This window comes from Canis lupus, chromosome 21 (genome assembly GCF_048164855.1).
Source record: "Canis lupus baileyi chromosome 21, mCanLup2.hap1, whole genome shotgun sequence".
Lineage (NCBI taxonomy): Eukaryota > Metazoa > Chordata > Mammalia > Carnivora > Canidae > Canis > Canis lupus.
The window spans coordinates 2741610-2765591 of record NC_132858.1 but is presented as its reverse complement, the minus strand read 5'-3'; the positions used below and the strand labels follow the sequence as shown (position 1 = coordinate 2765591).

The window sequence follows — 23982 nt, the reverse complement described above, 5'->3', positions numbered from 1 at the left end:
AAAGCCCCAGATTCCCTCTTTAGAGCAGGCTTAACCCAGGACTCAACTCTCCTCTCCCTCTTCCTCTATATTTCCACCTCTTCTGTGCCCCATCCCTCTCAGCACTTCCACCTGACAAACCAGAAGGTGGCTGCGGCAGTGGTGCCACCGCTTCCTGCTGGGTGCCAACAGCTGGGAGGTGCGGCCGGCCCCGCCCCCGGAGCTCACCTCTTTCCCAGTCAGGATGTGCCGGGCCAGCTTCACCTTGGCGAAGTTGCCCTTGCCGATGGTCTTAAGGAGTCGGTAGTTGCCGATATGGGGCTGCTCGTCAGCAGAGGCGGCTGAGTTGCGGCCCCGCAGCATGTTGGACTTACTGGTGGGCTTGGGGTCGAGGTGTCCCAAGGTGGGCTGCAGGGTGGAGACATGCACACCTTTCCGTAGGCTGCCCTCAGTTCCCCAGACCCTTGCCCTTCCTTAGCTCTCGGCAAAAAACCTGAGGCTGGAGGAATCAGGATGGACTGCAGGGGGCTGGCAGGCAGGGAAAGGATCCAAACGCAGGAGGGGGAAGAGAAATGAGCCAGTCTTCACTCCAAGGGAGTAGAGCATATGGTCCAGTGCCAACATCCTGTGGGACCTGTGGGACCTATGGGCATGGGAGCTCAGGACTGGCATTGTCCCACCGCTGTGCCACTGCTGGCTCCACCCTCAATAAGCCACCAGCATCTCCGCACCTCCCCCCTGTGGGCGAGTGCCTCCTGCTGGCCGTCCTGCTGCCTGTTCACACTGTGACAAGGCTACACGGCAAAGCCCCAAAGCCCCAGGAGCCGAACAGTCAGAATTTCGTCAAAGCACTCATCACCACCCAATGCTTCACCTTTACTTTTATTATCTATCACTTTACATTCATTTGTTGTCAATCCCGACGAGAATGGAAGCTCATGAAGGCAGGCATACCTCATTTATTCCCTGACACATCCCAGTACCTACACAATCTGAGTTATGGTACATGCTCAATGAAACTTGTGCTGTGAACAAACTGAATGACAGGGTCGGAGCAAGGCGACTGTCTGCCCTCCTCAGATATCCTGTTGCTCGAAAAAGGGTGTGACAAAGCAGAAGTGATGGCCAGGGCACCGAACAGCTACATACACATAACCCCAAAGCTGCACGGCCCAGAGGAAAACATCCATTTACTAAAAAATCTGTGTGCTCCTCAGGTGGCTAAACACAGAGCTGCTATGCCCCTTGGTGAGTATCTAAGAGGAAGGTGACGGACAGCCATACCAATGTGTGTTCATAACATCCTATGCTCACGGGAGCCCCGGAAGGGAAACACCATGAATGGCCATTAAGTGACAGATGGAGAACACACTGTGGAGAAAGCCACATAGCGGGATGCTGGTCGGCAATGAAAAGCAGCGAGTACTGACACCTGCTACCACATGAGGAGCCTTGAAGGCAGGACGTTGAGTGAACAAAGCTGGTCACAAAGCACCACACATTATATGGTTTCCATTTATCTGAAATGTTCAGAATGAGCAAATCCACGGAGAAAGATTAATCTAGGGCTGGCTGAGGGTGGGGACTTAGGGGGGACAAGTAAGGGGTGTAGGGTTTCTGTGATGACGCATGTGTTCTAATGAAGTGCTGACAGTGGTGATGGCTACATGGCTCTGTGAACTTACTCAAAGCCACTTAATTGTACATTTTATTGGGACATCTGGGTGGCTCAGTGGTAGAGCATCTACCTTTGGCTCAGGCTGTGATCCGGGGGTCCTGGGATCGAGTACCATATTGGGCTCCTTGCAGGGAGCCTGTTCTCCCTCTGCCTGTGTCTCTGTCTCCCATGAATAAATAAATAAAATCCTAAAAAAAAAAATTGTACATTTTAAGATTTTATTTATTTATTTGAGGGAGAGAGAGAGAGAGAGAGAGAGAGAGAGCAAGCGCACACACAGTGGGGGAGCCACAGAGGAAAAAGCAGACTTCCCACTGAGCAGGGAACACAATGCGGGGCTGGATCCCAGGACCCCAGGACCATGACCTGAGCCGAAGGCTGATGCCCAACCAACTGAGCCACCCAGGTGCCCCTAACTGTACATTTTAAACAGAGGAATTGGGGCAGCCCCGGTGGCGGAGCGGTTTAGTGCCACCTGCAGCCCAGGGTGTGATCCTAGAGACCCGGGATTGAGTCCCACGTTGGGCTCCTTGCATGGAGCCTGCTTCTCCATCTGCCTGTGTCTCTGCCTATCTCTCTCTCTCTCTCTCTGTGTTTCTCATGAATAAATAAATAAATAAATCTTAAAAAAAATAAACAGATGAATTGTGTGGCATGTGAATTATATTTGAATAAGAGTCTGGTCTAAGTCTTGTTTGGGGACCTGACTTACCACTCAAAGAGCACCTAATGCCATTGCTCTCACATACTGGGAACAGAGTGCTGCCAGAGCCTCGTCCCAGAACCATCCACAGCTACCTTGGAAACTTCAAGGAGACCGTGTGGAGGAAAGCAGGGTGACCAGAAGAGTATAAGTCCAAGTCTTCCTTTCATGGCCCCTTTGGGCTGTCACGAAGCCCTCCACAACCACAGGAACAAGAAGGACTTGCTACACCACCTAAGGAACTGTCCAGGGTTCTTTGCAAGAAGCTTGTTTCCCTAACCAGATGCTTCCAGGCAGAAAAACAAGAACAGAAAACAAATACCCTGCCACTGCCGTTCCCCCCCCCCTTCCTCCTTGTGTCAACTGAGGGTCTTTCTTTCTCTTTGCATAGTAGCTGCTGGCTGGTTTGGGGTAAACTGTCTGACTCAGATCCCAAAAGCTCATGAATTTAGGCGTTCGAGGAAAAAAAAGAAGAGATCCCATGCATATGGTCGATTTTGAAGGGAGAGCTTCCTGACATCTCAGCAGAGTCCTTTTCAACCTCTTACACCCTTTAGGGAGTGTTCTCTTTCTCCTGCGAGCCCTCACCAACCTTCCCATCTCCACCAAGTCCCTGGGGTCTTTGCTGTCTGCCCACTGCAGCCCACACAACTCTCTTGCCCTCAGTGTTTCAGACACCCTGTTGCTTACCTATGTCTGGTTGGTCCTGAAACAGTGTTTGCTAGACCAGTATATTTTCAAACACCCATTTTTTACCTTTCCAAAGCAACCCTTGGGGTCACACCCCTTGAAAGGAGGGCATTCCTAGGCCCTGCTGGTACCTGCCTTCAGCACAGTCTACCAGTTACCCTGAGCCCCCTCCATCAGGGTCCTGACAGCCTGGCCTCCACGGCCTCCCTCTTCTCAGCCCCATCTTCCCGGCAAGTGCTGCTAGACTGCCTACCACCCTACCTGGCCAACCTCAGGGTTTCCATGAACAAGGAAAGCCTTCTTCTGCCCGGCTCTCATGAGAGGAAGATGGGGGGCAAAGTGTCCTTGGCAACCTCCAATTCACCCCCCCTAGGTTTTTTGTCACTCCCCTCTTTTCTGAGGATATGAGCCAAAGGCGGCAGAAGCTTGGCCGTCTCCAAGTCTTCAAAACTGGTAACAGAAATTTAGTGTTGACTTGAAGATCTGGGCCCGTCGCCCCTCTGAAGCCAAACCTGGGAATCCTACTGGGCTTCCTAACCTCTGCTCTGCTCCTCCCTCCTGGTGTTTCTGGCCCTCGGGGCTCATCCATGCAGTGCATGCAGCAGGACAGCATTCCCCACCAGGCTCTGCTGCACACCAGACCTCAGCACATCCATAACCACAAGAGGGGCTCTGCCATCCACCTCCCCCCTCACACACAGAGAGAGGTGTGGTTAGAGTGTAAATGCCAGAGACAAACGGCCAGCATTCAAATCCTAAATCTGCCAATTACTCAACACATGATAACTTTATTATTACTAACACTAAACTTAAGTGGGAGAGGAGATTATTACAAACGGGGAAGAAAACCATCCAAAAGAGGACCAGCGCAGGATGATTTCACATACTTGTTGTCAGGAGATGGTCCAGTGGGTGCCAAGGAGCACTGTCAAGCAGAACCAGGTTTGCATCCTGGCTCCCCTGCTTACTGGCATTAGTTTCCTTATCTGTAAAGTGGTGATAAAATATTCCCTACTTCACATTAGATGAGAGAACACACGTAAAATGCTCTATCCAGTGCTCAGTGAAGAACAACCACTTTTGCTATTATTTTTAGTTCCCAAATACGACTGCAAAGTCAAAGGTCTCTTTGTCAACGAGACTTCCACGTCTGAGTGGAGCCCTCTAAAGCCAGCAGTTGCCCAGCAGAGACCAAGGCCACAAGAGATGCTCTGGTCCTCCCCACTGGAGAGGGGTCTAGGCTGAGCTGTGGATGCTGTCCCATTTGACCCACGTTGGTAGCCTGCACCAGCCCTCCTAGCCTTCGTGGAAGGTGACCAGACAGGGTAGCTGTGAAGGGTTGGTCCCAAGCAGGGCATCCGGTACAGAAAGAGAGAAGGTTCCACTTGTCCAGGACCCAGGGAAGCAGAGAACACTGGTCCATGCTCCCAAATTCACCCCATACCCCTTTCAGGACCAAAATCACCCAACTGTCCGGACTCAAAGACCAAAGACTACAGCCCTCCTCTCCTTCCCCTTCACCTCTTCTCTGAGACATTTCCCACAGCAAGGATGTGGGCCAAGGTGAGGAAAGCCCAGGGAAGGAAGCCGAGAGAGGGAGTGGAGAAAGGAAAAAGTGTCCAGTAGAAAATGTTTCTTGGACCATGGCCCCACACGAGGTCGCTGCCCTGAAGGCTGAAGTGGAGGCAAGGGTATGGAGACAGTCTCTTCTGTGGTCCTGACTAGGCCCACTCAGCCTGAATCCAGATCTTACCACCAGTTGGGGGGGCTGAGGACTGGCTGCCCTTCGAGGCCAACAAAACAGGATCTGGGTAGTCACACTCTTCCCTCTACCTCTGTCCTCCCTGCTCACAGTAAGACAGGAACACCAAACATTCTCAAAGCCCACAGCACACCACAAGCTAGCCCTAAAAACCTGAGGAAGTCTGTTGCAAGTTGACAGCCCGACTCTCAGGCAGCCTTCAGAAAGAACAGGGGGTCGCCTTGTGAGGCAGTATTTGGAACCAACAGCAGACTACACAGGTGACTTAGCAAGCCTGACTCAGAAGCAGGACCTGAACAGCTTTGGAGGCTCAACAGAGAGATGGAACATAGGACCCGGGGAGAAGAGAAAGAGCCTTCTATCCAGCAGGCCCTTCAACCTAGGATCTCTAAACTCAGCCTCAGGCGTGTTGCCAGGTTTGCCTGGAAGACAGCCTCCACCCCAGAGGCCCAGTGCTGACTCAGGTAGGTAGGGCTCCTTCCCTAACGCTGGGGGCTCCTACTAACAGTTCTCCCCTAGAAAAGCTTGTGTGGTGGGGCTCCGCATTCAGGCCTGGACTTAAGTGTCCTGAGACTTCCCCAGGGTTGGGAGGAGTCAGGCAGGTACTCCCCAGCCAGAGGCACAGTAAGCCCAGGCACTGTGGGAAGAACAGGGTCCCTCGGGTGCTGGCTCCGGGCGGCCACCCCAGATCCGAGTCTCCCCTTACTGGAGCACTGGCACGCCCTCCCTGGGCCTCCATTTGTCCCCCCCGCCCCCACTCTGGGTGTGACTGCTGATTCAACCTATGGAGACTCTTCTTCCGGTATTTGCCCCCTCTTTCTTTCCCAGCCAGTGCCTCTTTCCATGAATTTTACTACCTGTGCTAGCGCCTGGCTCCATTTAGCACTTCTTTAAAGATCCTGTGTTTGGGTGGTTAAGAGGAAGGGGCAATCTCACAGCAGAAAAGGGGAAAACATACCCGGCTGGAGAAAGGGGCAAGGACTACCAGCAACTTCCATTCAGCAGAGCCCACAGCAGAACCTGTCAGGCAGCGAGGGCAAAGTACAGAGGCCAGGAAGAGCCAGGCCCAGGGCGGGGGCTGCCGGCTCTGCCAGCCACCCTTACTCAGCCGAAGCAGGCGACACCTTCCACCACCTCCTCAGTGAAAAACAGTGAAGCAGCCAGGCCCGAGAGGCTCCTGCCTGGGAACCTGGACTGTGTCGCAACCGAAACCACCACTAGCAGAGAGAGACCAGGCTTGGCAAGGAGACCGACAGGGACAAAAAAGCCCCACGGCTTCCCACAGGCCAGGGCCTGGTGGCCAGAAAGTGCATGCGGTCCCAGGACACTACAGGAGTGAGGTGGGAGGAAAGGGACAGGAGGCAATGGGGAGGGGGGGAGAGGGAGAAGGAGAGGGAGAGAGAGAGGGAGAGAGAGAAAGAAAGAGAGAGGCGGGTTTAGATCAACTTCCTTTTCCCTCCCCCTCTCCGGAAGTGGGCTGCCCCACCCTCCCAAAGGTGCTTTGCTGGGTAACAGCTGGGAGAGGGTGAGGAGACAGGGCTGTCATAAAGTCCTTATCTCACCTGCAGCAGGTGGGACCTGGGTAGGGGCTCCAATTGGCTGGGAGGAGTATGTGTGAATCAGGCCTGCTAACCCTTGCCAAAGACCAGCAAACCACCTGAGAACAAGGCAGGGGTTAAACAGAAACCAGCAATCCAACAGTGGCAGATGGACCTCCTGCCTCACAAAAAGCAGTGTTTAACTTAGAAAAACGCACATTCCACTTATACACAAAATATTGGGGACATAACTTCAGGGAAGTCAGGAACCCTTTAGAGGTCAATGGGTTCTAGACTAAAAACTCTGGTCACCACAGAATGAGACATTTAATCCTAAAACTCACCCTAAAGATGGGAAACCAAACAAATGTCCCTCTAAGTCCCTTCCGGTCCTGATTCTGGGAGGCCAACCCTTGGTTCTTGTCCAACCTCCAAGCAGTCTCCATCACTCCCCCTCCCACATCACTGCTTTAAGAACTCTGAGGGCCGGGGCCAGCAGGGATGCTGGTCCTCATGCCTTCCTCCTGCAAAGCTTTCTTGTCTGGGCATCTGCTAATTTGGGGCTACTGGAGCCCTCCCTCGTCTGAGTTCTGTGTGCCGGTCATGCCTTTCTTCTGGCTCCCAGATTTACTTTGACTTCATCCTATTTCTCCAGGCTACGATGTTTCCCACTAAGCAACTCCTTTTTTTTTTTTTTTTTTTTAAGATTTTATTCACTTATTCATGAGACACACACACACAGAGACGCAGAGACATAGGCAGAAGCAGGCTCTCATGCAAGGAGCCTGATGCAGGACTCAATCCCAAACCCCGGGATCACACCCTGAGCCAAAGGCAGATGCTCAACCGCTGAGCCACCCAGGCGTCCCACCACTAAGCAACTCCTGAAAGGTCTCACGTTGGTAGGCCATCAACCCATCTAGGGAAGGGCAAAACGTCCTGTGTGCCCTCCCACCACCTGAGCACGGATACTAGGGAGACCATGCTACTTAGTGTTCATCTTACACAGGAGCCCTGATCAACAGATTGGACGTTCCTGACACTACCTTCTGCAGCCCCGTATTTCCTATGTTCTCCACACCTGCAGGGAGCACCCTAATATTACACATAAGAAACTGAATCACAGAACTGGGATCGGAGCCCAGGGCTTTCAAGTCCAGGTCAGCAGTCTGCTGTTCCTTGAGGCCTCCTTTGCTGGTACCCACCCTCCCAAAGAAGATAAGGAAGTGGAGAGGGGAGCAGGGTGGGGGAGTGGGGAGATGCCTAGGGCAACAGGAATGCCTGGTGTCTGGCTCAGGCCTACATGTAGGGCTGTTGTGAGGACATAACCGGGAGGTCCCACAGCACGTCCTGCTCCTCTATCTCTCTCCAAAGTGGGCCCCCATCTCAGTGCAAGAGCTGAAAGCTTATTCCAGACCCTGGGCTCAGGACTGTCTGTGATCACCTTCCCCTTCGCTCAGAGGCCAGAATAGGATCAAATGGCTTCATTTTTCCAGTCCCTAGAGTTTTGCAATGTAACAGAAGGATTGTTTCCTCAATCCTGTTTGTGGGAATCAGTAAGGGGTTTTGTAAACTGAGGAAGTACTAAGCACTGACCTCAGAGAGGCTGGGGAGAAATGGGTATGGCTGAGCTGACAAGTCATGTGGCTGTGGCAAGTTCTTTAACCCTTCCTCCTTCACTGCATCCAGGAGACCTTTTTGCATCCTTTAATCCTGAGCAACTGTCACTCTCAACTGCCAAGAGTCAACAAACCAGAGGAGCATTGTGGGTAGGAGAGATCTTGTAAGGCTGTGGGAAGCACTAACTGGTAGAGAGCTTGGGTGCAACCTCCCTGCACTCAAAATTAGCCATGGTGGCTCTGCCTGGGGGACCCCCCACCCACCTTCCCTTAATACCCTGGTGCAGAAGGGAGGTGGGACTGTGTCAAAGTGTCAGAGCGCTGCTCTCTCTTTGTAGCCGGGGCAGGTGCCCCTCCCCGACAGAGGAGAACTGCAGAGCTGGCAACTGAAGCCCAAAGAGTGGTAGTTCACTGCCCGCTAGCTCTTTGAGCTGCAAGCCTCACCTGAAGGCAGAAGCCAGCATGTGTCTGGGGGGACCAGCAGACAAGACCTGACCTGGAGTGAGACCAGAACCGATCCAGCACCTCCAGCTCACTCCCCTTCATGCATGGAAGCCACAATGCAATAAGTACTTCTCAAAGCTCCGGCCTGTGCAGCTACTTGAAATGCTGGGCTCTTCCTCAAACAGGACAGATTCTACTGAGCAAGCAGAGCTTTACCAGCTTCTAGTACCATTTCATCCCTAAGAATCTGCTCACTGGGGTCTGGTCTCTATCTCAATTCCCAATTACTGTTGCCAATTCAGCAAACCTTTGTTGAGGGCCTACCTCTGGAGCCAGGGCCAGTTTGCAAAGTTCAGAGAGATCTGGTTTCTGCCTTCTAGAAACTCAGAGGAGGAAACTATATTATATTAGACGCATCACAGTTACCTCTGCTTACTTAGTAAGGGAGGCAGGATAGCACGACAGAGCTCTGGAAGCAGACGGCCCTGGGGTGAGAGCCTTGCCTTTGCTCCTTACTAGTTCACTGAGCATGACCAAGATTCTTTGACTTCTTTAGCGCCTCAGTTTCGTTATTTGGGATATGTGGACACCAGCTGTACCCACTTCACAAGATCGGCATGAAGACGAAAGGAAGAAACGCACCCCAGTGTGGACCGCAGTGTCCGGCGTGCAGTAAGGTCTCAACAGTGTTTCCTAAGATCTTGCTTCTCTTTCAGATAGGAACCTGCTTCCCATTAAGGGGTCCTCTGAGCCCAGAGAAGAGCTATTATCTCTAAGAACTTGACTCAAAGCATCAGTGGAGTGAAGCTAGTACAGGGAAAAGTCAAATTTCTACCATGGCTGGGCTGTCAGGCAAAAAGGACCCTCTTCCCTAACCTAAAACCAGCCATGCCTCTGGCCTCTTAGCCCAGAGGAAGAGGAAGGTGTGCCTGCTTTTTCTCTTCCTCGTGGGCTCCTTAACTCCTTCCTCCCAGAAAAGGTCTAAGAAATAGCCGACATACCAGTACCACATGGTGCCAAGGGCTGGGGGAAGCTCACATTGCCAGCCTCACACTCCATTCGGCGCCGCCCCGTACCAGTGGGTTACTGTAACCATGGAGACCAACAAGTTCCTCCATATCACAGGAGAGAGGCTGCCAGCAGCCCAGGGCTCTGGGGGAGGCAGAAGGCAGCCTGCAGCAAAAAGGTTTGGCTCACTTTACAGAGGATTGTGGGATATTGATGAAGACTAACCAGTGCAGCTGAGGTGCCTGGGCCTCCCTCTTCCTTCCTTTTCTATGCCTCTAGTTTGTGTTTTTATTTAGCACACAGTCTGGCTGTCTATGGTGCAGTAGCAAAGCGCATCACTCTGGGGTCACAGATCAGCAGCTGGACCCTAGCTCCACCACTCTGCCTGCCAGGTAGGGAATGGCTCAGAACTGTGGTATGAGAGTTATACACAGATGCACACAAACCCCCTGAGAGTGAGTCTCCAGCCATCACATAACATCTTTTAAGGGATCCAGGTCAGTAAACACTCGTAGCCCCAGTTTATCACAAATCCTTTTGTTCAAGGAATTACCAAACATCTTCTTAGCATAGAGTGATCTCTCCTTTCTCTGGATCTCACAGGAGATCCTGTCTCTATCCATTCATCTCTTTGGACTCAGTTGTCACCACACCTTCCCCTCCTGGAACTCTGAAAAATCAGAGACGGTGTTGGGCTCACCTTTTTATGCCTTTTAGTGCCTAAAGCTTACTACCCGCATCTAGTTGGCCCATGTTGAAATACTTGAGGAATAAAAATGGTACAAGTTTTTGATCCTTACAGTCACCTCACCCTCCTGGAAGGGAAGACAAGGGCAGAGGAGAGATTGAAACCTCTTGCCACAAGACCCATTTCTCCTCTTTCTAGACAGCTGCTGCCCTTTGGAGTCATTGGTTCCTGTATGGCCTTCCCACTAGGCAGTGCTTTAGAGAGGGACCCGGGTCCATCTTATTCATGGCCCCCACAAAGATGCCTCTAGCACAGTGTGTAAGCATGCAGTAGGTACTGGATGAATAAATGTGTATGAAGCAATAAATAAGAAAAGGTGTGGGGGTATCTTCATGATGGTCTCGGGGACCCATACCAATAACCCACGTCTGGGTCCTCCAAAGACAACATCCAAGCTGGTGGGAACCACAAGATCCCCCCTCTCCCAAGAATGGAGGGCATCTATGGAGCATTAGTTCCATGAGCAGGTGATGACAAGGCCTTTGGTGCTCTCTCCTGACACAATGCTGGAGGTGAAAGTGGTCCCCAAGGTAGACTGGAGACGGAATACAGGCAGAGCTAAGGGATAGGAAGGCCTACCCCCCCAACACACTCTCTCATCCCTGACACCCCTCAAACCTGAGCCCCCTCCTTTTGTCACGGGGTGGGGGGGGGGGCTCTCCTCTGAACTTTTTTTTTTTTTTTAAGATTTTATTTATTCATGAGAGACACACAGAGAGGGGCAGAGACCCAGGCAGAGGGAGAAGCAGGTTCCATGCAGGGAGCCTGATGTGGGACTTGATCCTGGGTCTGCAGGATCAGGCCCTGGGCTGAAGGCGGTGCTACACCGCTGAGCCACCCGGGCTGCCCTCCTCTGAACTTTCTCATGCCACTGAGCCCTCCCACCTAAGACCGCTCTCTGCCTCTCCACATTCCTTCAACCTCACAACTGCTCTGCTATCAAAACCACTGTCTTGCTGTAACAATGCAATACAGCTCGAGCCATTCTAAGAGCTACTGATTTGGAGAAGTGAGTGACTTGGAGGAGACATTTACTGTGAGATCACAGTAAATCACAATGAGCTCTGCTTTAATATTTCCTCCTGGAACCAATGTAATGACTGTAAAGCCCTGTCAACCTTAGAATGCCAAAAAACTTCATCCATACACACCTGCCTCCTGTCCTGCTGCACAAATCGGCATTCCCACCCTGCCCCCGACCCCTCCCCAAGCTGCCTCCTGTTACAGAAAAGCAAAGGAACTAAAAACGGCAGCTGGGGAGCTCAGTTGACTCACCCAGCATAATCATCTCCTCCCAGAATCTCCCATCTTCTCCTGGGGTTTTTGCCAACACAAAGTAAAAAAGAAGCACGAGATACTAAAATATACACACACATACACAAAACTTCTCTCAGCGTTTATGCAACAGCCTTTCCACCTGAGTGCAGGTTTAACCCTTTGTATTTGCCCTTCCAACATGGTTTCCCTTAGAACACCTTCACTCGGAGAAGCAGACCCAGCTCCAGGCTGGGAAACAGCCTTCTGGGTCTTACCCAGTTCCAGCTCCACACTGGAAGGTGCCGAATAAGACATGTGCCTCTTGCCACTGTATCTTCCTCTGGAAGTGGAAAAAAGACTGCCTCCTTACTCCTCCAGCTTCAAAGAGGGTGTTGAAGGATGGGGAGTAAATATAAGAAAAAACACTGGGACAGTGCTTGCTGCCCCAAAAGTCACCCTGGCCAGAGGTCAGAGCTCAAGCAAGGAAATAAGTAAAGGAAACCACCTAAGGTTATCCCTGCCACTCTTGCCTTGGAACGGTCCCCACCTGGTCAGGCTGCAATGTGGCTGCTCTACTTATGTGACCATTAAAAATCCAACTGGCCACTCTGTGCAGGAGCAAACTCCCACAAGGCTGTCCTTACTCACAGGTGGAGGTGTCATCTTCCTTCTACAACAGATTGATAGGAACCCAAGCAGGTGACAGCACCTGAGCAGTGGCACTGGGGTAGGGGTCGGGGGACTGTTTCTAGCACCTCCTGACAAGGAGTCCAATCAGCTAAAATTGAGAATTTGGTCTCACTCAACCCTTAGAGCGATCAAGGGAGTGAGTGTAGCTCACAGACAAGCTTTCTGGGGGGTGGAAGCAGTGCTTGTGTTTCTTTTTGTCTTTGTCATTTGGTATCTAGAAGGACAACTTATTTTTTGTAAGAGATGCTATGACTACAAACTAGTAAGAACACTTCCACAAAGCATATGCAAATATACTGCGACACACTGGTCAAGAAATCTCCAACTTACCAAAAGTTCAATTAGGACAAGGAACAAATGAAAAAAAAAAAAAAAAAAAAAAAAAAAAGGACAAGGAACAAATGTATCTTAGACCAACTCATGAGGGCCCACCATTGTATCTGGAGTAGTATGTTAACCATACTTAAGGATTTTGTAAAGATTTTATTGGGGGATCCCTGGGTGGCGCAGCAGTTTAGCGCCTGCCTTTGGCCCAGGGCGCGATCCTGGAGACCTGGGATCGAATCCCACATCGGGCTCCCGGTGCATGGAGCCTGCTTCTCCCTCTGCCTGTGTCTCTGCCTCTCTCTCTCTCTCTCTGTGTGACTATCATAAATAAATAAAAATTAAAAAAAAAAATTAAAAACTTTTTTTTTTTTTTTTTTATGATAGTCACACAGTGAGAGAGAGAGAGAGAGAGAGAGAGGCAGAGACACAGGCAGAGGGAGAAGCAGGCTCCATGCACTGGGAGCCCGACGTGGGATTCGATCCCAGGTCTCCAGGATCGCGCCCTGGGCCTAAGGCAGGTGCTAAACCGCTGCGCCACCCAGGGATCCCCAAAAAAAAAAGATTTAATTGATTTATTTGACAGCACAAGCGGGGGGAGGGGCAGAGGGAGAAGCAGGCTCCCCATTGAGCAAGGAGCTCGATGTGGGGCTTGATCCCAGGTATCTGGGATCATGACCTGAGCCGAAGGCAGACGCTTAATGGACTGAGCCACCCAGGCACCCCCATACTTAAGATTAAGAAACAGTCCAGAATGGGAAAATTAACTCAAGAGTTCTGCCTTCGGACCTAGGAACATCTCTTTGCTCCCTAAGCAGCACGGACAGCAGTAACTGAGGCTCTGTAACCTTCAAACCTTGGGTGAGGAGCTCTTGAGCTGGGGGAGGGGGCTTCAAAGCATTTGGGGTGGTCAGGTGGGAGGGAGGGTCTGAGGAGAAATGAACCAAGGCTGAGTTGAAAAATGAGGCTGGAGTTTGTAAAGGAATTTTGAGTAGGTACTGTCTTACAGGAGAGAAAGGCTAATTAGGGAACACCTTTTGAGCTCTCTCTTCCAGCTAGAGAAGAAAAGGGAGCCTGGGACAGTCCCCTGACCTATCAGGAGCAAATGCTCCTTAGAATGGTCTCCCAACTCGGCACCTAAAGCCAGGGATGTACTTCCCATTTACCTCACTGGGATCACTGTGGCCTCAACCCTGGACTGAGGGCAGAGACCACTGGACCCTGTTACTAAGTGGCCACGAACTGGGCGGATGCCTCAGCTAGCTGGCCAGATATTTGGAAAAGGGCTCAACGGTCAGAAATTAGGTTGAGAAGACTGGAAAGCTTCTCAGTGAGACTGTATATATGTCAGCTTCTGCTTGTAGGCCTGGTATCCCCTAAAGCCAAATATTGCTCACTTACTGGTGGCAACGGCAGCTCTACTCAGGGCACACTAGTTGTTCATGCAGCTGCCCTAGGGAGCAGAGAGTATATGGAGAATGAGAAGACAGCCATTATCCATTTTAAGTGACTTCTTAACAAGTACTTTTTATAGTTAATTCATCTTTTCAGACAGAGTCCTAGGAAGAGAGTCTGAGCTTTTTTTCTTTTTTAAAGATTTGTTTATTTATTTGAGAGAGAGAGCGCACAAGCAGAGGAGGAGGAGGAAGAGAGAATCTCAAGCAGACTCTACACACAGAGCACAGAGCCTACTCGGAGCTCGATTTCAGGATCCTGAGACCTCAACATGAGCTGAAACCAAGAGTCGGATGCTCCACCAACTGAGCCACAGGCGTCCCTGAGGGTCTGAGCCCTCTGTCCTCTGATATGAACCTGGGAGCAGGGATCTTTGGTGTGGATTACCAAAAGAGTAAGAGTAATAAGTAAAGAGTTCAGTGTGGTGGAAGCCATCTGGAACTAGAACCATCAATTCACAGGTGGTGCTGGGGAAGAAAGAGGCTACTGTTGGGTATTGTTAAATGCACTATTAAACAGACTGCAGACAAGAGAATGCTGGGTATTTTGAAGGAAGCAGGCAGCCAAGTCTCTAGCTCATCACCTTCAAATTCACCTAGAGAGGGCAGGAAAGAAAGGGTGCCTACAGAGGCAAACAGACCCTTCCTACCAAATCCCAAAGGGCAGCTCTAATTGCTAATAGGCATGGTGGCTTAAATAAGGATCTGAAGACTGAGACAAAAAAACCCACCCCGGATGCTTCTGATCAGAAGAAGATCTGATCTTCTAGCTGGGCAGCAGGAAGTCACTGCTACCCATTCTGTTGTTCTATCTAGTCCATGCAACCACCACAAAGACCCCACAGGCATAGAGGGGTTCCTACCAAGAGAATACAAAAGGTATCAAGTCAGAATTTACCAAATATCAAACCCCGTCCAAAATACTTAGAACAATGCCTGGCACATCCTAAATGCTCACGACATGCTGGCTATTATTACTATAATTCCATATGCTTTCCCAACTTCTTCTGTAGGTTACCAAAAAAGACAGGATTTTTGGCTTTAACTTCTTTACCTAATGCTCATCACAAATGCTATCTCCAGAAAGAGATGGATCTTTCTGAACTGGCCTGGCAGAGCAATTGAGATGAAGATCAAGTGCTGCTCATCTGTTGGCACGACTGGGACCTGGACTTGGGTTTCTGGCAGAGCCAGCAAAGGCTCCAGCAGCTCAACTGTTTTATACCTTCCATAAAAGGCCACTCTACTGTGCCTTGATAAAAAGCACATTAAACCCATACATCCCACCCTAGGAAAATCCGGAGTACATCCCCCCCAGCTCCCACGATAGACAATTGTCAGCAATATTGCCAATATTTCCTAGATATACAGATCTGGAATCTTGCAAATCAGTAGTCGAAATGCAACATGTAACTAGCATTTAAGAAATGGACACACATAGCTCATACACAGTGTGGCTGGAGTCTCTGGCGTGTCCTGAAGAGTGCTGCCTCTTCAGCTGTGAGACAGGGAAGCCTGTGTGAGGGGAGGGGGTGAGAGTGGTGGTGGAAATTTAGCTGCACTCCCAGCTCCGGGGTGGTTCTGGCTCAGAGACTCAGCAGCCTTCAGCGGCAGCCAGGCTCCCACCACCAGCTGTTCTTCACACAACACAAGATCACTGTTTGGGAAGACAGGATTTTGGGTGTTGGGTTTTATATCCATGAATTAGCATGCATCTGTCTCAGGGGCAGTTTCCCGAAACAGCTGCATGTCCTGGGCCCCTGCAGCCAGGATTTGAGATATAGGAGAAAGAGAAATGAGACACCAGAAGTAGGAATTCGGGAAGAGTGAAAGCAAGATGAAATGAAACTGCCTTCTTCTCACCCCTGTCCCATGGGTGCTGACTTTCCCTACCTGGTCTCCATTAAGGAGTCACATCCCTACCGCCCCTTACAGCAGTCCCTGCTTATCCATGGGAGATATTCCACAGTACTCCCCGCTGGACGCCTGAAGCCAGAGATGGCACCAAATCCTATATACACCTGACCCTTGAATGATGCGAGTTTGAACTGTGCGGGTCCATATATACACGGGTTTTTTTCGATACAATACTATAGATGTATTTTCTCTTCCTTAGGACTTTCTTAGTAACATTTTCTTTTCTCCAGCTTATTCTAAGAATACAGTATTTAATGCATATAACATACAAAATATGGGCTAATCAACTGTTCATATGATCAGTAAGGTCAACAGTAGGCTATGGGTAGTTAAGTCTTGAGGGAGTCAAAGGTCATACACAGATTTTCAACTGTGTGGGGGTCAGCATTCCGAATCCCTTGTTCAATGGTCAACTATATATAACTTGTGTTTTCTGATAGATACATACCAATGATGAAGTTTAATTTATAAATTAGGCACAGGAAGAGGCTGACAATAATAACTAATAATAAAATGGAACAATTTTACTTTTTAAAAAGATTTTATTTATTCATTCATGAGAGCGGGGGTGGAGGGGGGCAGAGACATAGGCAGAGGGAGAAGCAGGCTCCATGCAGGAACTGATGAGGGACTCGATCTTGGGACCACAGGATCACGCCCTGAGCCAAAGGCAGACAGACACTTAACCACTGAGCCACCCAGGCTTCCCAAAATGGAACAATTTTAACAGTATACTGTAATAAAAGTTTTGTGAATGTGTTCTCTCTCTCAAAATATCTTCCTGTCCTGTATTCCCTCTTCTTGTCAGGACGTGAGATGACACCGTGCCTATGTTGTGAGATGAAGTGATATGAGTGATGTGGGCATTGCAGACTGACCTTTGGATAATGTGTCAGAAACAGGACCATCTGCTTCTGGACCTTGGGTGGCCATGGGCAACTGAAGCTGTGGAAAGCGTAACTGGCTAAGGGGGGACCACTCTACCTACCTTGGCAGATGCAGGCTTCCTCCTGGCATCTCCACCTCTCTACCCCTGACAGCTCTGCCACGTCAAGTGACTGCGGTATCTAAAGCTGATACTGGTTACCCCATGAAGAGAGGTCATATGAGCTGGCCTGACACGTTCTGCTGCACTTGTTTATAGGCCAGAGGATTAAAACAACCTGTCAGGGGAGGGAGGGGGCAAACCCTGTACACAGGGCAAACACTGGCAACACAGCACAGAGGCCTCCCGCCAAGAAATCTTTTGCTCAAATATAAAGCTGAAATCTCTCACCAAACGCCAAAGCAGCTAACCATGCCAAATGCACTTATGATCCGGCGACCTTGAGACACTGACCTTGAGACACGTCAATTCCTTTGACGTTCTTCTTATGAAAGGTTAGTTTCTTTTGGGGGTGGAGGGATGGGCAACATAGGACTCCTTGAAGAGCCCGAATCTAAGTTCATACTCAAGAACAGCCTCTCTGGCCCACCAAGAAATGTCTGAGGTATAAGGTTTATACAAAAAGGGACGTTCCATGGGGATATTTGGATAAAGCAAGTACTTGATTCTCAGATGCCTATAGGCTCAAACTACCCAAACAGAACTTCCTACAATCATTTCTTGCCCTACTCAAAGTCAGAATTGGGAGGCAAATTAGATATACCTCCACGGCAGAAGGGCTCAGGCAGCAAGGAGTCTGGGGACCAGATCAGGATCATCTTCTCTAACCAGAGGGTCAACCTGACAGTGATAGCACTAGCCACAAGACACAGAAAAGAGGAGGGAGACTGTTTAGCACCAGAGCCCGTGGCTTCAGGCAGTCTAAACTCTTGATGGCGATGCTGCAGAGAAGCTGGCCCCTGGCTCTGCAAAAGGAGGTTCTTTCTCAAACTTTGCTCCTCTGCAAAGCCATTTGTCACAGCCCCTAAATAATCAATCCTCCTCTCTCAGCAAGCTTGAGCTACTCTGGTCAGGTGTCTGCATCAGGCACTCGAGCCCTAGGAGCAAGATGATGTTTCCATTTGGGTGTTCCCTTGGCTGGCTGGAGAGGTGGGCAGAAGAGGGCTAGGGTGGTGCCCCTTCTCTGGCCAGCCAGAGGGGAAATGTGAAACATCTGCTGGCAACCTGTGCTCCCTTCCCCAATATCCCCCTTCTAGCAAGGGGGGGGGGGGCAGTTGCCATTTTCCTGACCTTCTACTCACAGTCTAGCTGAGGCCAGGGAAGATAAACCCCTACACTTTAAAAACAGAAGGTAGCAGTCTGGCTTAGGAACTAAAGAACCTGGCTTAGGAAAAAGAGGGATATTGTGCTGCAAGGGATTCCAAGAATAACCTCCCCAAACCACCCACCAAGCTCTTCTGAAGAGTGGGGTGTTTAGAAGCACTTTCCATTTCCCCATGCATCAGAGAAGAGGGTGGCCTTGGGCAGACACACATCTGGCTGGGTCACCATCTCCTTTAAGGAGCCCTGGTCTCCCTAACACCAGAATGAGTCCATATCTGCCACAGACAACTAGCCCAAGACAATAATGTGCTCTGGAGTTCACATACTCATGTGGGCATTAATCTTCCTACAGATAGCTGCTGTCATGCAGGGCAGTGAGGCAGGCTGAGTCCCTCTGGGAGCTTCTGAGATGGTCACTCCAGTTTGCTTGGCAGTTTCGGAGGTGGGTCAAGGTGGGGGGAAGAGGGGGAGGAAGGGAGATTATGATTCTCTATTTTCAAGCCCAGCCTCTAAAACCAGGGAGGGAAGCAGCTGAGTACCCCATTGCAGGAGAGCTCCAATCTCTGGGCACTACAGAGCCAACCAGCTGTGTAAGGAATTCTGGAGAACATGCACATCAAACACCCTGGGAAAAGGAGGGGAAGCCAACCCAGGAAGAAGTGAATTGGTCTCCTGCCAAGAACTCTGAATGGTACTCCTATCAGAACTAGAACATAACAGGAGGCGGGCAGGTTTATGGTCCCTGGGGAAAGGCAGAAAGGGAAACCGTAAAAGCCAGGCTAGCATGGGAACAAAACTCACTCCCTGGCAGGAGAGGGGGCAACCCAGCTGTTTGCTGGACAGTATCCATATGTGGTCAGAAGTGAAAGACTGTCCCATACACCTTGCTGAGGCGGACAGTCCACGCTCTAACCTTAGGTCAATTTTTACACGCTTTGCCAGCTTTGCTCTGAACCTTGCAGTTTGTTTTTTGTTTTTTCTTTTTCTTTTTAAAGATTTTATTTATTTATTCATGAGAGACACAGAGAGAGAGGCAAAGACATAGGCAGAGGGAGAAGCAGGCTCTATGCAGGGAGCCCGATGAGGGACTCAATCCAGGGACCCCAGGATCAACCCCTGGGCTGAAGGCAGGCGCTAAACGGCTGAGCCACCCGGGTTGCCCTGAACCTTGCAGTTTGGAGCACAGTCGTTTCTACAACCTTGTAAGTTAAGATCTGCCACTCCAGCACTTGATGATGGGCGGGAAGGGAGACTCTCACTGGCTGTGTAGTCCGAGCTAATCAATCTGTGACCAAGGGTGGAGCAGATGCCACAGGTAATGGCCCCTCCCATGGGGAGGGCAGAACCTTTGCCAGAGCAGATCCCAAGGCTGCCACAGAGAGGTGCTGTTTAGCGACAGAAACGTCTGTCAGGAGTGGCAGGAGGGACAGTCACCAGGTACTTCCTCTTTCTCACCAAATGCTACTACTGGCCTCCACAGGCTGCCTCTGAAAAGTTGGCAGAAGCTCAGGTGGCAGCAATGGCCTGTGAGTCACTCTTCCATGAGAAAAGGGAAATTGGTCCTGACCCCTGGGTCTGAAGAAGCTCCAGAGTGTCTTTAGCCAGCCTGCTCCAAAAGAGTTGCCCCACCAGGACTGTGGCCTCTGTTTCCTCTCCACCCAAACCAGCATGGAAAAAACCAGCCCGGTCACCCTACAACATGGAGTCAGGGCACCAACAGTCATGACAGCAGGGCACTCAGCACTGGCAAGAGGAAGTAATGGCTTCAGAGTCAAAGTATCCCTTCAACACACATGACTGATTCATATAAATGTGTATATACATGTGTGTAAGGGTGTGTGTGTGTGTATAACTGATTTTCAGACTAGACCCACATGGCTTCTGGATTTTTCCTTCAGCTGCATAATGAGCTGGCTGGCTCCCTTTCCCTGTCTGCAGCTCCAGCCTGGCCCCTGCCCCTTCCTCAAGTCTCACTGGGCTCCAGCCAACTGTCTTCAAATGTAGAATGTTCTCTCAGACCTCAAGGCCTTTGCTACAGTCTCTCACTGCCCCAAGTATTTCTCCTCCATCATCCATTCCCATTCTTCTTCCTGGTTAGCTTCCGCTCAGACATGGCTTCCAGGAAGCTTTTCCCTGCTCCATCCCTCTGACTTCACAAGGTACCAGACACAAATCACTTCAAGTCTCCTGTACAAAGACTTCGTGGCTTGCTGAAGGACCTACTTCACAACTCTTGGTGGCTGCCTTGTTCACTGTTACACAAGACTGAGAGCAGCCTGAGGGCAATTTCCAGGACTCAGGTCACCTCTGTCCTCAGTGCCTAGGTGTAGTACCTGGCACCTAACAGGCTCTCCATAAATGCCTTCTTAATTCACAAGGGAAAGTCAGGGTCAGGGTCTTCCTGCTTTTTCCGGAGTCTCCTCACCTGAGAGTTGTCACACAACCCTTCTCCACGTGAGCCCTCCAACCTAGGTCAGGGCTAGAATGTTGGTACTCGTTGCTTTCAATCCATTCCCTAAGGCCTTGTGGCACCGCTATGGATGGAGTGTCTGGCAGGATTTCAGAACTCATCTGGTATGTGAAGCTGGGGGACTGCTGCCTTTCTACCTATCCTTTTCCAGCCTCTCTTCTGCCATGAGGTCTGCAGGTCAGCCCCTACAGGCCTTCTCAGCAGCAGGACTGCCTCTGAAATGGAAGCAATGGGGGTATAGTGCCAAGGTAAGGTCCCCAAGAGATTCTAGGCCCACCCCATTTTTTAAAAAAGATTTTATTTATTTATTCATGAGGGACACAGAGAGGCAGAGACATGCGCAGAGGGAGAAGCAGGCTCTCATGGGGAGCCCAATGTGGTACTGGATTCCCAGACCCAGGATCACGCCCTGAGCTGAAGGCACTCAACTACTGAGCCACCCAGGCATCCCAAGACCCAACCCCATTCAAACAAGTCATATTACCTTAAGCAAGTCATTCACCCTCTTGGGACCTGTGTTTCCCCACTTGCAAAATGAGGGTCTGTCTTGTGTGGGTGTGAGGGTTTTCAGTGCCTCTGTACTTTTAAGCCTTCCAGCCCTGTCCCTGAGACTATAGCAGGAAGTGGGCATGGTATGCACATCCTGAAGACCACATCCTGACCTTGGTTTACATCAGGTCAACCTGCCTAAAAGTCTGGCCTATATAAACCTCATCTAATATGCCTTGGACAATGGGCTCATATACTGGAAAATCTTCTCTGCCTAGGGCTGAAAAAAAATTAAAGTTAACCCAGGTGACTACTCCAGACTTAGAAACATTATAACATTGAACTCAGTGTGCTCTAGGGAAAGATCCTCTCCCTCCCCAGACTTCATTTACCCACAATTTATAAGCTCCTCAACCCTCCCAGCTTCTCTGCCTACTATGAGAGTGGCTACAAGGCACAAGGGAAAGGCACCATGACAGAGTCTATTTCCAGCAGGCCCCAGGGCTCTGCATGTTGAGCATGAGCAGTGCTGAAGAGGCACACCCCTCGTAGGGTACGTGGCACACCTAGTGCCTATGCCCATCCGCAGCAGGATTCTCCAGCAGCCTGGCTCCTCTGAGAGCTCCTGGGTGGGGAGCTGCCCACCTGACTGCCCTGGGGAGGTGACCCACGAGGAGAGACTGGCTTGGCAGAGCCCCAAGCAGCAGTTTCAGTCTCCCTGCCCTGAGTAAGGGGAGGGGGAAGTGGGTCCAAGCAGACTAGTCCAACAGGTCCTTTTGCTACCACCCTATACAGCTAGTGCCTTCAGCACCAGTTCCAAAACAGGAGATTCAAAAGTCAGAGCTTTCACACCCTGAGTCACAAAAATCAGCGAATTGAGAAGAAAGAAAAAAAAAATGGTCATCTTTCTCATTCTTGCCTTATACACAATGGTCCTGGAGAACATGGTCCCTGATTTCACAGTTCTTGGTCAATTCACAAAAAGCAACTGATCTCCCCCCAAGATGCTCAAAGAAAAATCTGGGTTCTCGTCATCATCAGGCACTGAGGTGGTGTGAAATCAGTTCTTCCTGTGCCACGCTCCTGAGCTTTTCTCCCACTATAAATAACTCCAGCCTTCTGACCACATGATCTCTCCAACTCTGGACAAAATTCCCAACACTTGGGATCCCTGGGTGGCTCGGCAGTTTAGAGCCTGCCTGAGTCCCAGGATTGATTCCCACATCGGGCTCCCCACATGGAGCCTGCTTCTCCCTCTGCCTATGTCTCTGCCTCTCTCTGTATCTCATGAATAAATAAATAAATCTTAAAAAAAAAAAAAAATCCCCAACACTCAGTGTGTACCTCTGTTCACCCATCCAAAAGAGAGAAGGATGAGGACAACTGAACCAGAAGCAACAATGTAGCCAGAGATGTCAAAGGCAAGAAAAGAACTCAGCAAAATTAGGAGGGCTTGCTTTCTGGCTCTAGTCCCTGCTTCAGGAAGCCAGACAGGGCTTCCTCAGCAGTGTGTTCTCCCCATATGGTTTCCTCTCTGGGTTCTTAACACAACCCAGTAACAGCATTAACTTTTCTCCTTAACCTCTCATCCTGAAAAAGTTGTTCTCTTTAGTCATTATTACACCTATTAAGACACAAATTAAGACTTATATGTCCAAAAACTGGATAAAGAGGTGTCTGATTTACAAATCAATATGGCCACACTCCCTCAAGAGTGGCTGTAAGTAAAGAATGCCTATTTTATAATTTTTCTGGCTCTTTATTTTACAAATAATTGAGAGATGACCATGCATAAAGCACTCCAAAAGACTCTGGGGGAGGAAGGAATACAGAAAAAGATAAAACAGCCCAGACGTCAAAAGAGCTGATTACTTAGTAAGAGAGATAAATAAGTACAAATCATACAGTCCAATGTGGGACCAAATCCAGGTATTAAATAAAATTCACAGCCTGCCTATTCCCCCAGTTTACTAGAAGTCTATGGTTTTGTAAGTACCATGGGCAGAGATCTGAAGGTCGCAGGTCTCACTTCTAGCTAGGACCACAGTTCTGAGTTCTGCCGGGATCTATCTAAACCCTGGGGTTTCTGTGAATGGGATGCCCACCCACTGGGTCAACCATGGTGAGTCATGTGATGCTGGCATAAGGGGAAGTCAACCCAGGGAGGGTCACCAAAGAATCAATCATTTAGCCTTCCCGGTCTCCTCCCCATCTGGTAACTAGGGACAGGCCTAACAGACAAGCAAAGATGATATGGGAAGAGCTTAAACACAAAGTCAAAAAAGTTGTTCAGGACTCAGATCATGGAAACGAAGTCAGAATAAACCCCTAGCAAGAGAACAAAAGACGGTGCTCTTGGGGAAGATTTGGAAGGGACTCCTAAAGCTCTGCATCTACAACCTCCATCACAGTGCTGACTACGAATAGGGAGGCTTTTATAGGTTTTTCCTTTTATTTCCCAAGTGTTGGTTGTCAAGCCTGGTCTCCCTCCTTAACTCCCACTCAATCAGTCCCATAGCTAAGTGCACACTGATACCAGTTTTTTTATTTTTATTTTATTTTTTTTTAATTTTTATTTATTTATGATAGTCCCACAGAGAGAGAGAGGCAGAGACACAGGCAGAGGGAGAAGCAGGCTCCATGCCGGGAGCCCGACGTGGGATTCGATCCCGGGTCTCCAGGATCACGCCCTGGGCCAAAGGCAGGCGCCAAACCGCTGAGCCACCCAGGGATCCCGATACCAGTTTTTATTTTTTTTTTATTTTTTAAATTTTATTTATTTATGATAGTCATCACAGAGAGAGAGAGGCAGAGACATAGGCAGAGGGAGAAGCAGGCTCCATGCAGGGAACCTGATGTGGGATTCGATCCTGGGTCTCCAGGATCGCACCCTGGGCCAAAGGCAAGCGCCAAACCACTGCACCACCCAGGGATCCCCCGATACCAGTTTTTAAATAGTAGCTTTACCTATCAGGCTACCAGCAGTGCCAGAGCTCTTTTAGA

The 23982-nt window shown here is 50.0% G+C and overlaps 1 protein-coding gene and 1 long non-coding RNA gene across 16 annotated transcripts in view; one reads left to right on the top strand and one right to left on the bottom strand.

The window, feature by feature from the left end:
• MARK2 (microtubule affinity regulating kinase 2) overlaps window positions 1-23982 on the bottom strand; it is a 60529-nt gene that overhangs the window by 15920 nt on the left and 20627 nt on the right. For 5 of the 13 annotated variants that reach the window (XM_072789622.1, XM_072789626.1, XM_072789628.1 and 2 more), the window contains exons 1-2: window positions 7947-8080; window positions 208-387 (exon numbers count right to left, since the gene is read on the bottom strand). In XM_072789622.1, the coding sequence (XP_072645723.1) occupies window positions 208-387; window positions 7947-8054 (288 nt within the window). In that variant the 5' untranslated portion in view covers window positions 8055-8080. Of the gene's footprint in view, window positions 1-207; window positions 388-5770; window positions 6167-7946; window positions 8081-23982 lie in introns of those variants that run through there. The other 8 variants (XM_072789623.1, XM_072789632.1, XM_072789635.1 and 5 more) reach the window with 5 other exon arrangements.
• On the top strand, window positions 8140-21252 carry LOC140612344 (uncharacterized). 3 transcript variants are annotated; one of them, XR_012013616.1, is made up of 5 exons: window positions 8140-9090; window positions 16620-17191; window positions 18373-18462; window positions 18570-18711; window positions 19501-21252. It is a non-coding gene; the product is annotated as an uncharacterized lncRNA (long non-coding RNA). The 3 variants fall into 3 exon arrangements; XR_012013615.1 differs by lacking the exon at window positions 8140-9090 and adding an exon at window positions 9097-9599; XR_012013617.1 differs by lacking the exons at window positions 8140-9090; window positions 18570-18711 and adding an exon at window positions 9097-9599.